Below are 16,928 nucleotides of genomic sequence, written 5' to 3'. Positions count from 1 at the left end.
GTTTCCTGATGTAAAGTAATACCAAACAAGTTAATTAAGTTTACATATTTTATTTTGACTTCTTTATTTCATAATACATGGTTTCAATAATTCTTCAACAAATTTATGTTTCAGTCCAACAATGTGTTCAAATTAAAATCGTTAGAAACTCATGAAACTTTTACTCTTTCGAAATACATAAGATATTGAAAAACTTTTTTGAAAAAAAATCAAAATAATATATGTTTTACTTCTTTCTGGCATAAATGATATTCACCACTTAAAATGTGTTCTTTATCTTTTATAAACCTATGTACATGTGGTTACAATGATCTAGAGGAACAATATATAAACCAGTAATATATATAAACCAAATCCATACAATATTCAGAATAATCAATACCCAATCACCATGATTACATTACAGGTTGAGAAGAGATACATATGGTATGTAACCAAATATCTTGACCATACCAAACTGATATATAACATCCCCTAAACAATTAAACAAACCCTGTTAGTCTTTATAAAAGCAGTCTGATTAAAATCAAACCTCTCAGAGGTTCCATTTTCTGATATGTTCTGTGATAAAAGATAGCAAGTGGGAGGTTTGATTTTAATCAGACAAATGGTCAAGGTACTTAGGTCATATTACAAAAAAATAATAGAGAATGTGTGCATGGGACACAGATGATGCCTTCAACTTGGCTTCACTTGCATATAAAGGGAGATAACTGTATAAGTGACTCTACTCAAATATGTACTTGATCTGCGTGTTGTGGTAAAAACATTGTGTATAAAAACATTTGTTTGAGGCAAATTTAAGTTAGAGAACAGAAACGGAAATTCAGCAATTTTTATGGTTATGACTCCAACCGTTTTGGAATAAGGGGCAAAAAGGGGGAAAACAAGGGTGTTCTGGTTAATGGACAATTACTTAAAATTACAGAACATAATTAAATAACAGTGTAAGGGAGGTAATTCAAATACAACATTTTGAATAACCTCCCTGACGCTGCTTATAAATTATGTATAAAGAAATGTTGTACATTTGTATTGTCTTAAGGTGATTAGAAATTTATTTTTATAAGTAAGTATTTTAAAAATGCTGGTAAATGGGTCAATTTCTGTTTTAAGACTTATGATGTATTTAAAAGGGTTTGATGGTTGCAAACTCCATTGTAAATTTGAATTAAGATTATGACCATATCTTGAAGGAAAGAATTTTTTTTTGGGGGGGGGGGGAGAGGGGGAGGTTGAAAAAAAATATTTCAGTTTGGGCGGGGGGGGGGGACAATTTGTTCTCAAGATTTCAGAAGTGAATTGGAAATTTTTTCAAGGGGGGAGAGGGGGTTAAAAAGAAAAATAACAATTTGGGGGGGGGGGGGGGGAGACAACAATCCACAAAATACCAAATGACACAGAAATTAATAACTAAAATAACTATAGGTCATGATTCAGTCTTCAACAATGGGCAAAGTTTTTTCAGCATAGTCAGCTTCAAAAGGCCCTGTATGTTCATATGGACAAGGGTAAAACTAAATGCCCATCTGCTATTGGTGGGGGCATACAAATTCAAATAGTTAATAAAGCAAGCAAATGAATATAGATCACAATATTTACAGATGATATACTTGTAAAAATTTAAAAAAAACACATAATGGAGATGTACATGTACATGGACATGGAATTTTTTTTTTTTTCAAATATTCTGAAATGAGAGGTAGTTAGTCATTTCTTTTGGTACTAGATGGTAAATAGGTTCTGATGTGTCCGGTTATCTCCTACAATTACATCATTGTACAAAGTGTTAAATTTATAATATCCTTTTGTTAGGAGTGAGCATCATTTTGTGTCTTCAAGATGATTTCAAGTTGAATGCCAAAATCACTGTTTGTCAAATCTATAATATTTGGAACTATACTGACATGCATATGGCAGAGCAGAATACCCAATAAAATCCATAAAAAGCCCAATCATTTGTCTTTGAAGGAGCAAAATACCAATAAAGTTTCAAAAGTTTACTACAATTTCCTTAATTCAACTAAAGCAAACTATTCAAACTATTTCACTATTACAATATCTATGCTGATAGCATGAGCTAAAGTTTTCTGATTGCAAGTAAATGAAGAAAAATAAATTGGGAAAAGTGACTCTACCAAAATTCAAATTTGATCTGTATGTTGTGGTAATAAACATTGTGTATAAGTTTTATGAAATTTGGTTAAGGCAAACCAACTTTAGTACATACATATGTACAGGCAGACAAGGATAATTCTTTATGCCCCCTCTGCTACAGCAGGAGAATAAAGATACTGAAGAATTTTCAACAATGTATCACATAACAAAAATAAGCAAAAACATGTACAGGATGTATATAAACATAATTTCTTTCCAAATTAAAAAGTGTATGTTCGAATTGAAATATTTGGGTCAACAAACCACAAATATAGGGAAAAGTCATGAAATTTTGGTCATTTAACAAACTGTTTTAAATACAATTCAACTATACATACATGCCTTTAAAAAAATTTGATAGATTTTGAAATTATACTGCATATAATTTGACTCATATTTTTAAAATCAACATAATAAAAAATAATTAACACCTTACATGTAGAACATTTTCAGAGGGTTTTCAAGACAAAAATATAATCAGTTTGTGAATCCTTATTGAAACCGTCCTGTTCATTTCAAACTATAACAAATATCTTAAAATCTCCATTTTAAAATTTCCTTCAACAGTTTACTTTTGATTTAATGCAAAGGAATAATGTAAAGCAGTAGTATGTGTACAATGTTAATAAAACTATATAGATTTACAAGACACATATTTTGTTTTCTAATAGAAAATATTTATTTTTAATAGTCATAGTCATACATATGCAAGAATCTTGTCTAAAACACTTGAACAATCTAAACTAGTGTAATCAAAATTTCAAAGTATAAGATAATACAGGATTCAATTGAAATTAGCTTTTGGTTTCTTGTTTTATTTGGTTTCTGTCTTATTCTTATAGAAAATATCCCACATTTCCTCCTATTCTAATTTATAAAATATTGATGGTATTTATGTTAATTATACCAAGAAACACTTGATTTACTTCTATCTGATTTTATTTTTCATGAAAGATTTTTAGAAGTATTATAACAGGTAACCAGTTTTCTCTGTTTGCAATTGTAATACAATTCACCAACATTTTCCATTGAACTTAGTCCTTTAGTCTTTACTGGTTTATACTGTTTACCATCAGATGACACATGTTGTACTGATCTATCCTTACACACCACATACAGACTGCCATCTTGTAGTGTAGTCATACTAGTGGGTGGTGATGGTAATGTTAGGGTGTGATGTGTGTCATCAGTATAACTGTACCAGTACAGGTTCTTGTAATCACTGTAGAATAATCTGTCACCAGAACCTCGAAACCTGTAATGATCACAGTCAGTCTGTATTGTCTGTACCACTTCTCCTGTCTGATGATCTATGATCAGTATGCTGTTGTCATCACATACAACTATCTTGTTGTTTATAGTTGTAATGCTCCCCCACCACATTTCAGGTAGTGATATAGATTTAAGTTTGAGTTTATTGTGTATGTCATACATCTCTATTTGGTCACTATGACACAGTGTAACAGCTACTGTAGTGTTATTGACTGCTGTAACACTCCCTGGCCAACCCTGTACATGTATACTGTCTACCTGTGATCCATCTGTATTACAGATCACTAGTCTCCTCTGGTTAGGTACACACATCACCAGTCTACCATCATCCATCATCACTATATCTGTTACTATACTACTCCAGTCACCACCAATTACTGATGACAGGTCTGTCTGATGATGTAATGTGAAGATAGACTGTCCTAGTTTGTAGGGTTTATTTGGTTGATCAACTGAAACATTACAATATAAGTTTCAATATTAATTAAATAGTTATAACTCAGTGGATATATTGTAATTAGTGGATTATAATTAAAATTGATAAATTGATAAACATGATAAATGAAGTCTGAAATATATTTCATTTAAAAAAAACCAACTTAATAACTAAATAGTTTTGTTGGTTTAAAAAGAAAATAGCTGAATAATTATTTGTGTAAATATGTTCAACATACCTCGTTTACTAGTTTGGTTTATTATCAACTGTTGCAACACTTCCTGTAAAAATAAGAAATGAACAAAAATGTAAATTTGCACAGATTATTCTACAAATGTGCTTGTAATTTTCAGTAGTAAAGTTGTTCTAAAAGCTTCTGTATATTTCTTATTGAATTAGTAAAGGTGTTGTAACATATCGAATTGTTTTGATTGATGGATGTCCAATGGATAAGCCTACACTATTCAGTATGATAATATTATAAAGTTAATAAAATAGAGAATGGAAATGGTGAATGTGTCAAAGGAACAACAATCTGCCTAAACAAAGTTGTTGGTGCCATATAGTTGTACCCTTGTCTGTCATTCCGTCATTCCCCAACAAACCATTATACAGATTTATTTCTAAACACCTTCAGTGCTTATTTTTTGTATGTGAGTTAACAATGATTAGTTACAGATCATGTTTAAGTTTCGTTTTGCTCCGCTAATTTTTGAAGAAATTACAGACTTTTGGATAAATTGTTGAAAATCACTGTTATACAAACTTTTTTTCTAACGACTTTAGATAATTGGCTGATTTTTGGTATACGAGTTAACCATGATGAGTTACAAATCAAATTTAAAGGTTCGTTCCGCTCCGCTCATTTTTTTTGAAATAAAGGGCTAATAGGTCTTGGATAAACTGTTGAAATCACAGTTATACAGACTTTTCTTTTCACGCCTTCAGATTTTGAACTGATTTTTGATATGTGAGTCTACCATCATGTTTGTGTCTACATGTGTTGTTGAAATGGCAGATTTTTCTACTTTTTTGAGAAGGAGCTATTCGTGTCGTTTTGGCACTTCTAGTTTTACTAGAAATAGAAAGAATACTCTAAAACACATTTATTTCCATACAACCTTCATAAATGTGTCTAGTTTTCATGCCAAATGTTGATTTAAAAAAAAAATGGATATAGAAATAATGTTCTAACCATGTAATATATACAAGTTTATCTGATACGATGTGTTTACATTATCATTTCTACTTTTTATATTAGAGTTCATATAAATGAAAATGTGCATTGTCTAAATATTTGCATAAATCAAAATTAGACAATTCAGATTGCATTAATTTTTTAGGTCAACATAAGAGATCTGTTGCTGGTTGAATAATTTTTGTGTGCTTCATTATAATTTTAAAAAGTATAAAGGTACATGTAGATCAAAACTGTAATCAGCAAAAATAATCAGAAATGCAAGATCTTCATATGCCAAAACCTACAAAAAATTAGAGGACCCTGGAGTTAAAACTGATGATTCTAATTCTAATAATAAATTAGCTTAATACAAGCCCTACAAAAATTTAATTTTCATTCTGTTCTCTGCTTTAAAGTTACCTTATTGGCATTTTATACATTACATCTTGTTTTCTGTATTGATGTAAAATAAAATTTATTTTCCTTATTGCAATTTTCGTACTCAAGTAATTCTTTTACAAAATGATTTTGTAAATGATTTTGGGATTGCCAAAAATTATAATTTAAGATTCCATTTTAAGATTCCATGCACTTGAGAAAGTGGCTGCAATATATCATCAACTGGCCTTTAATATTGAACAAAACAAGTTCTATGCTGCATAGCGAGCTTTAAAAGTCTATCAAGAGACAAATTTAGAAATAAAAAAACGAGAAACAAACAGCCTCACACAAATAAATCTAAAAAACATTATACGACAAATAATTTGATACACAGCAACAAACGACAACTTCTGAATTACAGGCTCCTTACTTGAGGTTGGTACATACAGAATGTGGAGGTGTAAAACATGTTTGTGAGCATTCAACCCATTCCAAAAAAGTACTTTTAGAATAATATTGAGATTGTAAAGTTTTCATTGGCTGAAATACTGCCACTAACCTGCACACTGTACTGTTACATATTGTTTACAATAACTTTATCTGTAATGATTGTTGTTATTATTTATACATACCTCTAGTTTAGCCATTATCTTAGACTCTAATTCAGCATTGTTGATGTTCATTGTACTCAGTATTTCTGATGAAGTTGAATGAATGTCTGCAGTAGTTGCTGCCCCTATGTTTTGTATTCTGGTGTCAATCTGAATAAATACAATACTTCCACTTATATCAAGGTACTATACTGTTACGCTTTTCTATTATTTTGTCCTTCTGTCAATCTGAATTTTACCACTACTCAGAAAATTATTATGTTGTTAAAAAATAAATAAATTGGTAATGTGTCCATAGGATGCCCCAGTTGGCATATATTTAAGGAAAATAAATCAAGAACGGTTAAAAATGACTCTACTGATATTCTGAGTTTTGTGATAATAAGCATTGTCACAATGTGTATAAGTTTAATAACATTAGATTGAGACAACCTTACACCACTGTCCCAGGTTAGGGTGAGGTGTTGGATCCCACTCACATGTTTAACCCCGCCACATTCTCTATGTATGTGCCTGTCCCAAGTCAGGAGTCTGTAATTTAGTGGTTGCCATTTGTTTATGTTGCATATTTGGTTTTTGTTCCTTTTTTTTTTTACATAGATTAGACTGTTAGTTTTCTCGTTTGAATTATTTTTTATTGTCATTTTGGGGCCTTTTATAGCTGACTATGCGGTATGGGCTTTGCTCATGGTTGAAAGCCGTACGTTGACCTATAGTTGTTACTTTCTGTGTCATTTTGGTTTCTTGTGGAGAGTTGTCTCAATGGCAATCATACCACATCTTTTTTATATTAAGTTAGAGAAGATATACGAAATTTTCAAAAGTTTGAAGATATACGAAATTTTCAAAAGTTTTTCTTTGTAAAGAGGCTTTAGGGAATACGATACAGTTTTGATCCAGTAATGAAATTTTGATGAAAAAAATTTGCATATAGGCTATTTTTAACTTGATTAAATCAAAGATGTAATAAAAAAAAAAATTGAGTAAAATTAGGTTGAAATTTCAGATATTTGTTACAAAATCGGATTTGGTTTCAAGGGGGTGTTCGTCCGAACCCCCCTGGCTACGGGTATGTGTTTTGTTTTAAAAGATAAACACTTCGTTCAATCATTTGTAATTTCTGGTTAATGTGAATGTCCTATAATATTATGCATTTTTTTTTTACAAAATAACTTATCTATCAAATGTTCATCAATGTTTGAAAAAAAGTCATTTTTTACTGTATATTTATCAAATTTAACTTGACCTTTTCATAAAAATTGGTACAAATAATCTTTATACGAAATCAAACCAAATGTCATTTTTAAAAAGATGGCTCCATGAACTCATTGTCAAGTTAAATCAGTTTGATTGTTAAATATCAGTCTCAAAAAGCATCTTTACCAGATATGTTGCAGTTTGATGTCGTGAAAATAACATTTTACGTTAGCAAGGTCATTACTTCCCCTGTAACTTTAACATATGCCCTTAACTAAAAGTGACAGAACCAAAATTCTAACTTGATCTATGTTTTGTAGTAATAAACATTATGTATAGTATTCATAACATTTGGTTGAGGCAAAAAAATCCAGCAATTATTTTACCATTTTTAAAGAGGTATAACTCTAAATGGGTAAAAATGACATAATCAAATTTCAAAATTTCAAAATTTAACTGTTTTTGTGGTAATTGATAACATTTGGTTGAAGCAATCTAAATTTTGAGAATTTCGGAATGTAAACATACAGATTTACAAGGATTAAACTTGATGCCTTGTCCCCATTCACCGCAGACATAAACAATAATTGAAGAATTGAAATTTGATATATGAAAATCTTTTATAAACACCCTGGAAACCGTACTGTCAAAAACAATATTAAATAAATACATACCTCTTCAAGTTTCTGATGAATGTCCAGGAGACAAACAACATATTTGTTACACAGTGAATCATCCAGTGATCTGTTCTGTATTCTAATGAAGTCATCTTGTTTACTGGGGTCAAGTTGAAGAACATATTTTGTAAGATCTCCAAATAGTGTTGTGTACTCGGCTTGAGTGATTGCACCTTTTGTGTTGTGGCTAAGGTAATTATTCTTAAACTGCCGAAGATCAGAAATCAATGAAAACTCATTTGGTGAAAGATTGCAGCAGTTCATCAAAATCAGACTTGCCAAGGTTATGTCAAGGTCATCTAGTGTGATAGCTTTGGCTGAATACTTGCAGAAACAGTGATGGAAGCCTGGTGTTGGTTTCTCTGTATACAATAGATCCCATTGGTTGTAGTTAAGAGGAAGTGGACCATGATTCACACAGTTTGCGCTGTCCACACAACACTGGGTATTTTTATGGCGGAGATGAAACAGGATGTGTATGACAGGTTTACTGTTGATGAAATCTTGTAGACATCCTAACCCTTTACTTTTGTAGTCCTTCTCTAGCCTCTGTCTGAAAACTGGTGTAACAATCTCTAGTATAACAGAACCAACAATGAAGTAACGTCTACGGTCATCTCTATCCATTCTACAGGCAATAAAAAATAAACACTTTAAACAAATACCATGCTGTATTGATTTCAGAAAAAGAATAATTTTGTTTATTTGTGGAAATATGCACATTTTATGCAAGTGAGTTATACCCTGCTGCTAATTGATGTCAATAAAGCTAAGATATATGGGAATCAAGGGATTGGATCACCTTGGGCAACAGTCATCAATATAGACCATTTATAGGTAGAGATTGCATGCAATGCAATCAAAGCCTTATGGGACTGACTTTATATCTGGGCCTGTATGCATAAAACCACTTGAATTCCAATCGTAGTACTAATTTATCGTTGGACATGTACATGTAGAAAAATCTGTCCGTTAGGAACAAATCTTAACTGTAGTAGTTTTATGCATACCGCCCCTGAATCTTCCAAGGCTGATCAATACCTTTTCGATACACAAAATATAGTGCATGGATCATAACATTCTATACATCCTATCCATGAACATTTCAAGAAAATTACGGATGTAATATATGCTCAGATATTCAAGGCACAAAATGATGTTTCCCTTTTCAAGAAAATTACATAACTTTTGCAAGGTGCAGGAATCTAATATTTGTTCTAAAAAAATAAATGATGTCATGGTTAAAGTCATCTTTAAACAAATTGGAGTTATCTTCCTTTGTCTAGAATTGCTGTTAAATCCACTACAACCAATGCAATATTTAATTTTGCTTCCCACTGATAAATTGAAGCAATCTTAACCATTCAGTGCTTACAAGCACTTTGATTCGTCCTGTTTCTTGACTTGGATGCTCATAGATGTAACCCACATGTAACGACTTAGATCGCAGTGAACACATTTACCACAAAAGGTCTTACCACAGAGTGAAACTGAAATGGGTATGGCAGTCTTAAAGCACTCATACCTCATTTTCTTTTTTCTATTAAGAAGGTCATTTCAACCTAAACTTTAAGAATTGTAAGAGAATAGGATTATACAATGACTGTAGTCTATTTATATGTTGTTTACTGGTACTTGAAATTTAGAGAGGTTGTCAACTTTCATTTTTAGAGATAGTAAAAAATAGACAAAAAAAAAAGGTTCAAATGAAAGAGATGAGATAAAAAAAAAAAAAAGTATTTACTAACCTGAGTTTTATCTGCTTATTGATTTCTAGTCAATATTTTACATTTTTAGACAAAAATGTCAGACACTGTTGTACTTGGTAACTATTACTTGGAAATACCCTTTACTATATTTAAATTTCAAATCACATGTCATGGTGTTATGACCTGTGTCTATTTTTAAACTTCATTTATATTAACTATAACTACAGTTTGTGTAGGGGGAATGGTCAATAGTTATCAAAGGTACCAGGATTATAATTTAGTAAACATATATCAACAAATAGCAATAGTCACCCAGCAGTGTTTAAAAAATGTAATTAGTTTCTATTACCATGCAGCATGCTGATAAAACAATCAAAATATCAACTGTTTTGAATTATTCAATGATAAAATGTTACAAGTCATATTTCAAAATGGTCATTCAGGTGTGGTATGATTGATAATAAGATAACTATCCAACAAAAACAAATGAAAAAAAGATATGAACCAATTCATTGGATATTTTCCCTAGATATCAATATTTGCTTAAATAATCCTTCTTGTGTGTTATCATTTAGTCTCATTTACAACTTTTGTTATTGTATATAAAGCATTTTTACTGTAGGTCAGATATGCTTTTCTTATTAATGATCATTATGAGGTTCTAATGTCGTCTGCCTGTCAACCAACATGGCTCTTTATAGCTGACTATGAGGTATAGGCTTTGCTCATTGGTGAAGGCTGTACAGTGACCTGTAGTTGTTAATTTCTGTGTCATTTTGATCTCTTGTGGATAGTTGTCTCATTGGCTAACAATTGGCTACAAATAGAAAACATATATAGAGAGAAATACAAATTTTGTCTTGAATACAAAATCCTACTTAGAATAGGATAATTTGATACAGCAAAAATGTTCAGTGTTGAGATCGACTACTGTCTCTTAAACTCTTAAAGTTTTTGTGGTTTTGTTAGTTTATCAAATAATACAAGGAATAGGTCATCTATATTATGTGTACATATAAAAAAAGAAGATGTGGTATGATTGCCAATGAGACAACTCTCAACAAGAGACCAACATGGCACAGAAATTAACTACTATATAAGGTCACCGTACGGCCTTCAACAATGAGCAAAGCCCATACCGCATAGTTATAAAAAGCCCCGAAATGACAATTTAAAACAATTAAAACGAGAAAACTAATGGCCAATTTATGTACAAAAAATAAATGAAAAACAAATATGCAACACATAAACAAATGACAACCACTGAATTACAGGCTCCTGACTTAGGACAGGCATATACACACAGAATGTGGCGGGGTTAAACATGTTAGTGGGATCCCAACCTTCCCCCTTACCTGGGACAGTAGTTTAACAGTACAAGATATATAAGAACAACTATAAAAATCAGTTGAAAAAGGCTGAACTCATTAGATGGATAAAAATATGTATGTTTGACATAATTCATCTGACATCTGACCTTGACCATAACCTCATTTTCAGTAATCATTGATAATCAAACTTTCAACATAAATTCAATCAAGATTAAAGTAAAGCAGGCAAGATATTTCAGTGTATGAACTCTTGTTTACACCCTTTTTTGAATGTTGGCAAATGTCCATTGTTGAAGATGCAAAAAAGAAAAACAACTAGCAACACAGGCTCTTCATAGTCTCTCTATAAAAGGCAGTTTCATTGAAATTGAGAACTTTTAAAATTATCTTTTGAATATCCTTTAAAAAAGAAAGAAAGGCTTTATTAGCAGCAACAATCACCTAATTAACTCTTTTATATAAGTTAAGATCACTTCAGTTCATAGTTTATTAAGTAACATAATTTCTAATGCCATTTTGTGATGATTTGTAATTTTTCCAGATAGTTTTTGCAAGTCTATGAATGATTTACTTGGTGTACGAGGTGATGATTGTGAGTCTATTACATCTAACTCACCAATACCAGGTACACCAATAGAGATTGAGAGCGATCTGAGGCATACAAAGACACCTAACAGTACACATAATATTCCCAACAATGTAGTGAAAGGATCCTCACCATTTCAAGAGAAACATACAGATTCCGATGCATCATCCAAGTTAGATAACTCTTCAGTGAATGAGGACAGTACTGAATATACTAAGTCTTTGTTAGTAAACCAGATACCAGGAAATCAGTATAATGGTAATATGTGTGCATACTATCAGCTAGAACTTTACAAAAGAAATAAAAATATTTTTACATGTAAATTCATTAATATTTGTTTGGTATACCAGTTTTATTTAGTAGGAATAGGTGAACCATGAATTTGAATGTTCAATTAAATATCAATAGTCACCAAATGTAAAAAAGAGAAGTTTTCTTCAGTCCCAAAATTAGTCCCAACGACAAAATTGAAACCACAGTATTATTAATACCTAGATTCCTATAATTTCATCTTTATATGTGATGTATCACCCATTTAGTTGTAGGATGTTTTATCAAAAAGTCCTATTTTTACATTTACAGATATAGAGGTGTATATTGGAAATCTGGAAGAATCTGTGACGAAGGTAAATAATATATATCAAATAATTAATTGTGATTAATATCTGCCTCTAAAAGGTTTTATTCAACCCAGTGGCACATTATATTTTCAACGCTTTGGATCATCTGTACTAAATGGACTATGTCCGCTATTGTCATCTTTAGCCTCTAGAGAGATTATTTGACTCACCCTCTCAGTTATGGTTTATTGACTTTGCTAAGTTTACCCATTGGCTGGTTTCTGCTCTTTGGTCGAGTTGTTGTCTCTTTGACACATTCCCCATTTCCATTCTCAATTTTTTTTAGTCTGTGTTTAGGTTTATTTAAAAGGAACTATTTATAATAAGTCAATGGTAATTGGTATGCAGTTGTATTAGCATTGGCACATCTAATTTCCATGGCGATTGTTTAGCCATGTACCTTCAGGCAGGGTTCATTGACCTTGAATATTTTCAAAACCTACATGTTAAAGTGTTGCTATTTTAATTTCAATATTTGCATTATCCAAATTACCAAAAAGTGAGACCTATCTCTGTGAAAACAGATTTAACTATTTGAGAGAAACTTTTATATATTGATTTCACTGCTTTTAAGATAATTGTTTTCATATATATTGAAGCCTGATGTTGAAGAATTAGTAAAAGATTTTCACCCTACAATTGTGAGAGTTAGAACGAATAAGGATGACAGAAGAAAAGTGTAAGTACATTTGTACTTAGCTAAATAGATGAGCAATAAAAGAGATGAGACTGCTGTGTAAAATATTATTATTTGGACAACTCTCCACAATTTTATCTAAATGCATACCTGTCAACCTGTGATGATGAAAATGCAGGTCATGACTTGTATTGAAGAATCAAATCTCAGGTCATAACACGTACGAACTTTTTCGAGCTGAATTTCAGTATTTATGGTACATTTTCTTATAATGTATATCAAAGATACCAAAACATCAATGCATGTTCACTTTGTTTAGTCATTTTAAATCTTATTAAGTATTATTTCATTGCACTTTTAAAGATTTTTATAAATTTGTGTAACTCAGTGTTATGTGCTTTACTTTTTGAGAGAAAATACTACAATCATCAAACACTAGAATTTAATGTAATTCTTAAATGTTTGAGACTGTTGACTATTTCATTCAACAAGGAAATTAGAGACTGTTGACTATTTCATTCAACAAGGAAATTAGACTATGATAAAGTATAGTTACAGGAAGTATAAATTTATGTAAAAAATAATTTTCAACTTTTTAAAAAAAATTGTATAAAGGTATAAAAATAATGAAAAGTTATTTTTCAATATGTATTTGAATTTTATATTTTAATGATTTAATCTTTTTCACCCATAAAACGTAAATATAAGGAATAATTTTGAATGGTGACAAATAAGGGGAAGGAACTCTAGTTCAGTTTGTAAACCACATGGTGCAATTTATTTACAACCTAAAGCTAAGCCTAAGGTAATTGGTGTTAATTAACAGTGTGTTTGACACCAAAGCTGTCAAGTGAAGCCATGCACTTAATGGGTCACTTAATTTGACAGTTTACATAGCTAGATGAACTTCCTGTTCATGGAAGAATTACGAATTTGCCGGTATTTCAAAGGAATATTACTTATGAAATCAATCTCAAGGCTAAGAAATACGGGTGAAATCGGGTCATTTTCGGAATTCCCGGGTTATTTCAATGACCCGGCGGGTGTTCCGGGTGATCCCTCAGAATTGTGAAAATCTCTGGTCACACCCGCAGAATACGGGTCAGTTGACAGGTATGTAAATAACTAATAGTATAATAGGTGAGTTAGGTTTCTTGAAAAGTATAAAAGATGATTACGTATAATGGAATAAGAAAAATAGATGAGACAAATGGACGCCAAGTATGATTGCATTGTGCTGAGTAGATAAAGGAGATGGTTTTGGAATGTATGATTGTGAAACCCAAGTATTTCCAATTTTAAGTTAAATAGAAAGAAAAAAAACAACAACAAACAAACAAAGTGAATCATTATAAGAACATTCCTACCAAGAAAATAACCAAATTAGCAAGTCAAATATTATCAATCACAATCTTAGACTCAGAGTGAAAAAAAATAAAGAAATTTTTATATGAAATAATCAAATCATTCATGTTAGTTATGTGTGGTTTTTTCTATTAAAAGTGATCTGTAAAATCACATACAACCACATAGTCAACATATAGTCTAAAAATAGCTTTTCTTTATACAGGTTTGCTTTTGTTAAATTCAGACAGTTATCCCAGGCTGAAGATTGTGTAAGAAAAATAAATGAAATTTGTCACAGAGGAAGATTTATAAAAGCTCGTTTATCTGTAGCATCATTGGACAAAGGTAAAACACCAAGGCTTCTGGATATAAAAAAAAAGTTATTACTCACAGTGCTAAATTGTGCTCAACATAAAAAAATCCAGTAACTTGACTGGTTCATTTCTAAGTGTTTTTAAGTTGATGAGTTTCATTGCTTTATCTGACGAACCCTTCAACCAATGCTTTTGCAAATTTTTAGATGTTGTTACTGATTACAAAATGAGATTCATATGTAATGGTCCAGAATGGATTGGAAACTAGCTCAAAATTATGTTGCTTCTGTGCAACATCTGAAGATCCCTTTAACCAATGCGTTTCATATTTTAAGATGTTACTGATTACAAAATGAAGTTCGAGTTCGATATTGACTAACTTCATATTTACAAGTCAGATATAATGGTCCTAGTTATAATGGAAAATTTAAAAGCTCACCATTAACATTATCAAATATAACAAATTTACAATCATTACTTCAAAATACATTTCATGTTGATTATCATCTTGGTCAAATTAAAACCAATGTTGGCTGATGTCACGTCTTCAACCAATCAATCAATGAATTAAATATTCTAATGCAATTATTTTGTATCAATGGTTCTGATCGGATGACAGTAAGTGTGCAATTCTCTAGCTCCTTGTCTGTAACTAAGGAAGCCGACATTTTGAATTGCAGAATGAATTGACATGTAATTTCTACAATAATAAGCAATAAAAAACTCACATGTTGCACCTAAAAATCTTCTTTTTATGAAATTTTATTGCATTCTGATGCAGCAAAGAAGCCAGAAACAACCGGTGTTTAGGTTTGACAAGGGAAGCATACCTATGTCGTAACCTAGTTTTGGGGCAAAAGAACATAACATCTTGCATAACTTACTAAAATGAAAATTTAACACTGATTTAATGATCGAAATTGAATAATTAACATGTTTTGTGTTAGAATAGAGATAACTGTATTGTTTTTGAAGATTTGTGGACATAGTCCAGTCAATCTAGCATAAATTTGACCCTAACGTTGATTGCAACAGAAGATTTTTAGGTTTTTATACGCCCGTCAAAATTTTGACGGGACGTATTATGGTATACAAATGTCCGGTGTCCGTCCGTCTGTCTGTCTGTCTGTCTGTCCGTCTGTCCGTCTGTCCGTCTGTCCGGCGTAAACATGTCGCACCGTAACTTGAGAACGACTTATCCAAATTTCATGAAACTTAATACAGTTGTTTCTTATGATGGTCAAATGATCTGTATACTTTTTGGTGAAAATAAGATTTAAACTTTTTGAGTTACGGCACTTTATAACTAAAACAGGGGTGTGTTTTTTTCACATGTCGCACTGTATCTCAAAAACGATTCTTGATTATGACTTAAAACTTTAAACACTTCTTAGTTATATTAATCTCAATATCTGTATACTTTTTGGTGATGATTCAAAATTTCATTTTTGAGTTATTGAGTATTTTGTAAAAAAGGGGGAGGGTTTTTTTACATGTCGCGCCATATCTCAAAAACTATTTATGATTATTGCTTAAAACTTTACACATGTCTTTGTTATATTAATCTCAATATCTGTATACTTTTTGGTGATGATTCAAAATTTCATTTTTGAGTTATTAGTATTTTGTAAAAAAGGGGGAGGGTTTTTTTTACATGTTGTGCCGTATCTCAAAAACGATTTATGATTATTGCTTAAAACTTTACACACTTTGTTCTATTAATCTAAAGATCTGTATACTTTTTGGTTTTGATTCAAAATTTTATTTTGGTAATATTTAGTTTTTGTAAAAAAAAACAGGGTCGGGGGTTTCACATGTCCCGCCGTGTCTCTAAAACAATATATGGTTATTGCTTAAAACTTTCTCATAAACTATTGATGATTATTGCATAAGACTTCCACATAAGACGTCGGGCGTATCATGCGCTCATGGCGCAGCTGTTTATTAATCTTTAGCATTATACCCCAAATATACACGGAAAAAAGTTCTACAAAATCTAACTTGAGGAAAACCAAAATATCACAACTTTGAAATAGAAATGGAGATTTGCATTTAAATGGGAGATAACTCTGCAAAAAATGGCAGAAATATCAATAAAAATTGATACAAAATTATAAACTTGCCGCATCTATTCAACAGATTCTTGTTATTTTAGCAGTCTTTAGAGTATAAAAAACAACTCTAAAGGTGTTTCCATATTTTTTATCATGCTACAATATAGACTTCATAATTCATTAGTTGACCATGTATTAATTTTTTCTACATGTCAAGGCAAAGAATCTTAAATTTAATAAAACTATTTAAGCATATATTCTTCTTTTTGTGGTTTAAAGTTTCTTTAAACAAGGTAGATGCTGAACAAATATAATTTACAGATATAAACAATACCAAATTTTCACATTATTTTTTTCAAAATGGTCACACAAAGCCATAAATTTGCAATCTTTAATGAAAAATGAGCAAAAAAATATAA

General features: G+C 31.0%; 2 protein-coding genes across 4 annotated transcripts in view; one reads left to right on the top strand and one right to left on the bottom strand.

Moving 5' to 3' along the window:
• The window catches only part of LOC139484714 (uncharacterized), a 41,755-nt gene that overhangs the window by 14,683 nt on the left and 10,144 nt on the right, over window positions 1-16,928 (top strand). For all 3 annotated transcript variants that reach the window (XM_071268589.1, XM_071268588.1, XM_071268590.1), the window contains 4 exons: window positions 11,493-11,795; window positions 12,120-12,163; window positions 12,757-12,836; window positions 14,365-14,486. In XM_071268589.1, coding sequence (XP_071124690.1) covers window positions 11,493-11,795; window positions 12,120-12,163; window positions 12,757-12,836; window positions 14,365-14,486 — 549 coding nt within the window. The remainder of the gene's footprint in view (window positions 1-11,492; window positions 11,796-12,119; window positions 12,164-12,756; window positions 12,837-14,364; window positions 14,487-16,928) is intronic.
• Window positions 3,079-9,771, bottom strand: LOC139484712 (uncharacterized). The gene is made up of 5 exons (XM_071268587.1): window positions 9,660-9,771; window positions 7,909-8,539; window positions 6,059-6,187; window positions 4,104-4,146; window positions 3,079-3,881 (listed from the first exon to the last, which is right to left on the bottom strand). The coding sequence occupies exons 2-5, from the start codon at window positions 8,536-8,538 to the stop codon at window positions 3,103-3,105; spliced, it is 1,581 nt and encodes a 526-aa protein (XP_071124688.1). The 5' UTR covers window position 8,539; window positions 9,660-9,771; the 3' UTR covers window positions 3,079-3,102.

The sequence above is a fragment of the Mytilus edulis genome, chromosome 8 (genome assembly GCF_963676685.1).
Source record: "Mytilus edulis chromosome 8, xbMytEdul2.2, whole genome shotgun sequence".
Classification (NCBI taxonomy): Eukaryota; Metazoa; Mollusca; class Bivalvia; order Mytilida; family Mytilidae; genus Mytilus; species Mytilus edulis.
Note: the sequence above shows the minus strand (reverse complement) of the source record. Positions and strands in the feature narration are given on the sequence as shown.

What these genes read in the sequence shown, in the direction of transcription:
- LOC139484712 (XM_071268587.1), bottom strand. Translation starts at nt 8,538, where the DNA reads ATGGATAGAGATGACCGTAGACGTTACTTCATTGTTGGTTCTGTTATA. An exon ending in AGATAATGGCTAAACTAGAG is followed by an intron (nt 4,147 to 6,058) that starts GTATGTATAAAT and finishes TTATTTTTACAG; the next exon opens with GAAGTGTTGCAACAGTTGAT. An exon ending in AAACCAAACTAGTAAACGAG is followed by an intron (nt 3,882 to 4,103) that starts GTATGTTGAACA and finishes GTAATGTTTCAG; the next exon opens with TTGATCAACCAAATAAACCC.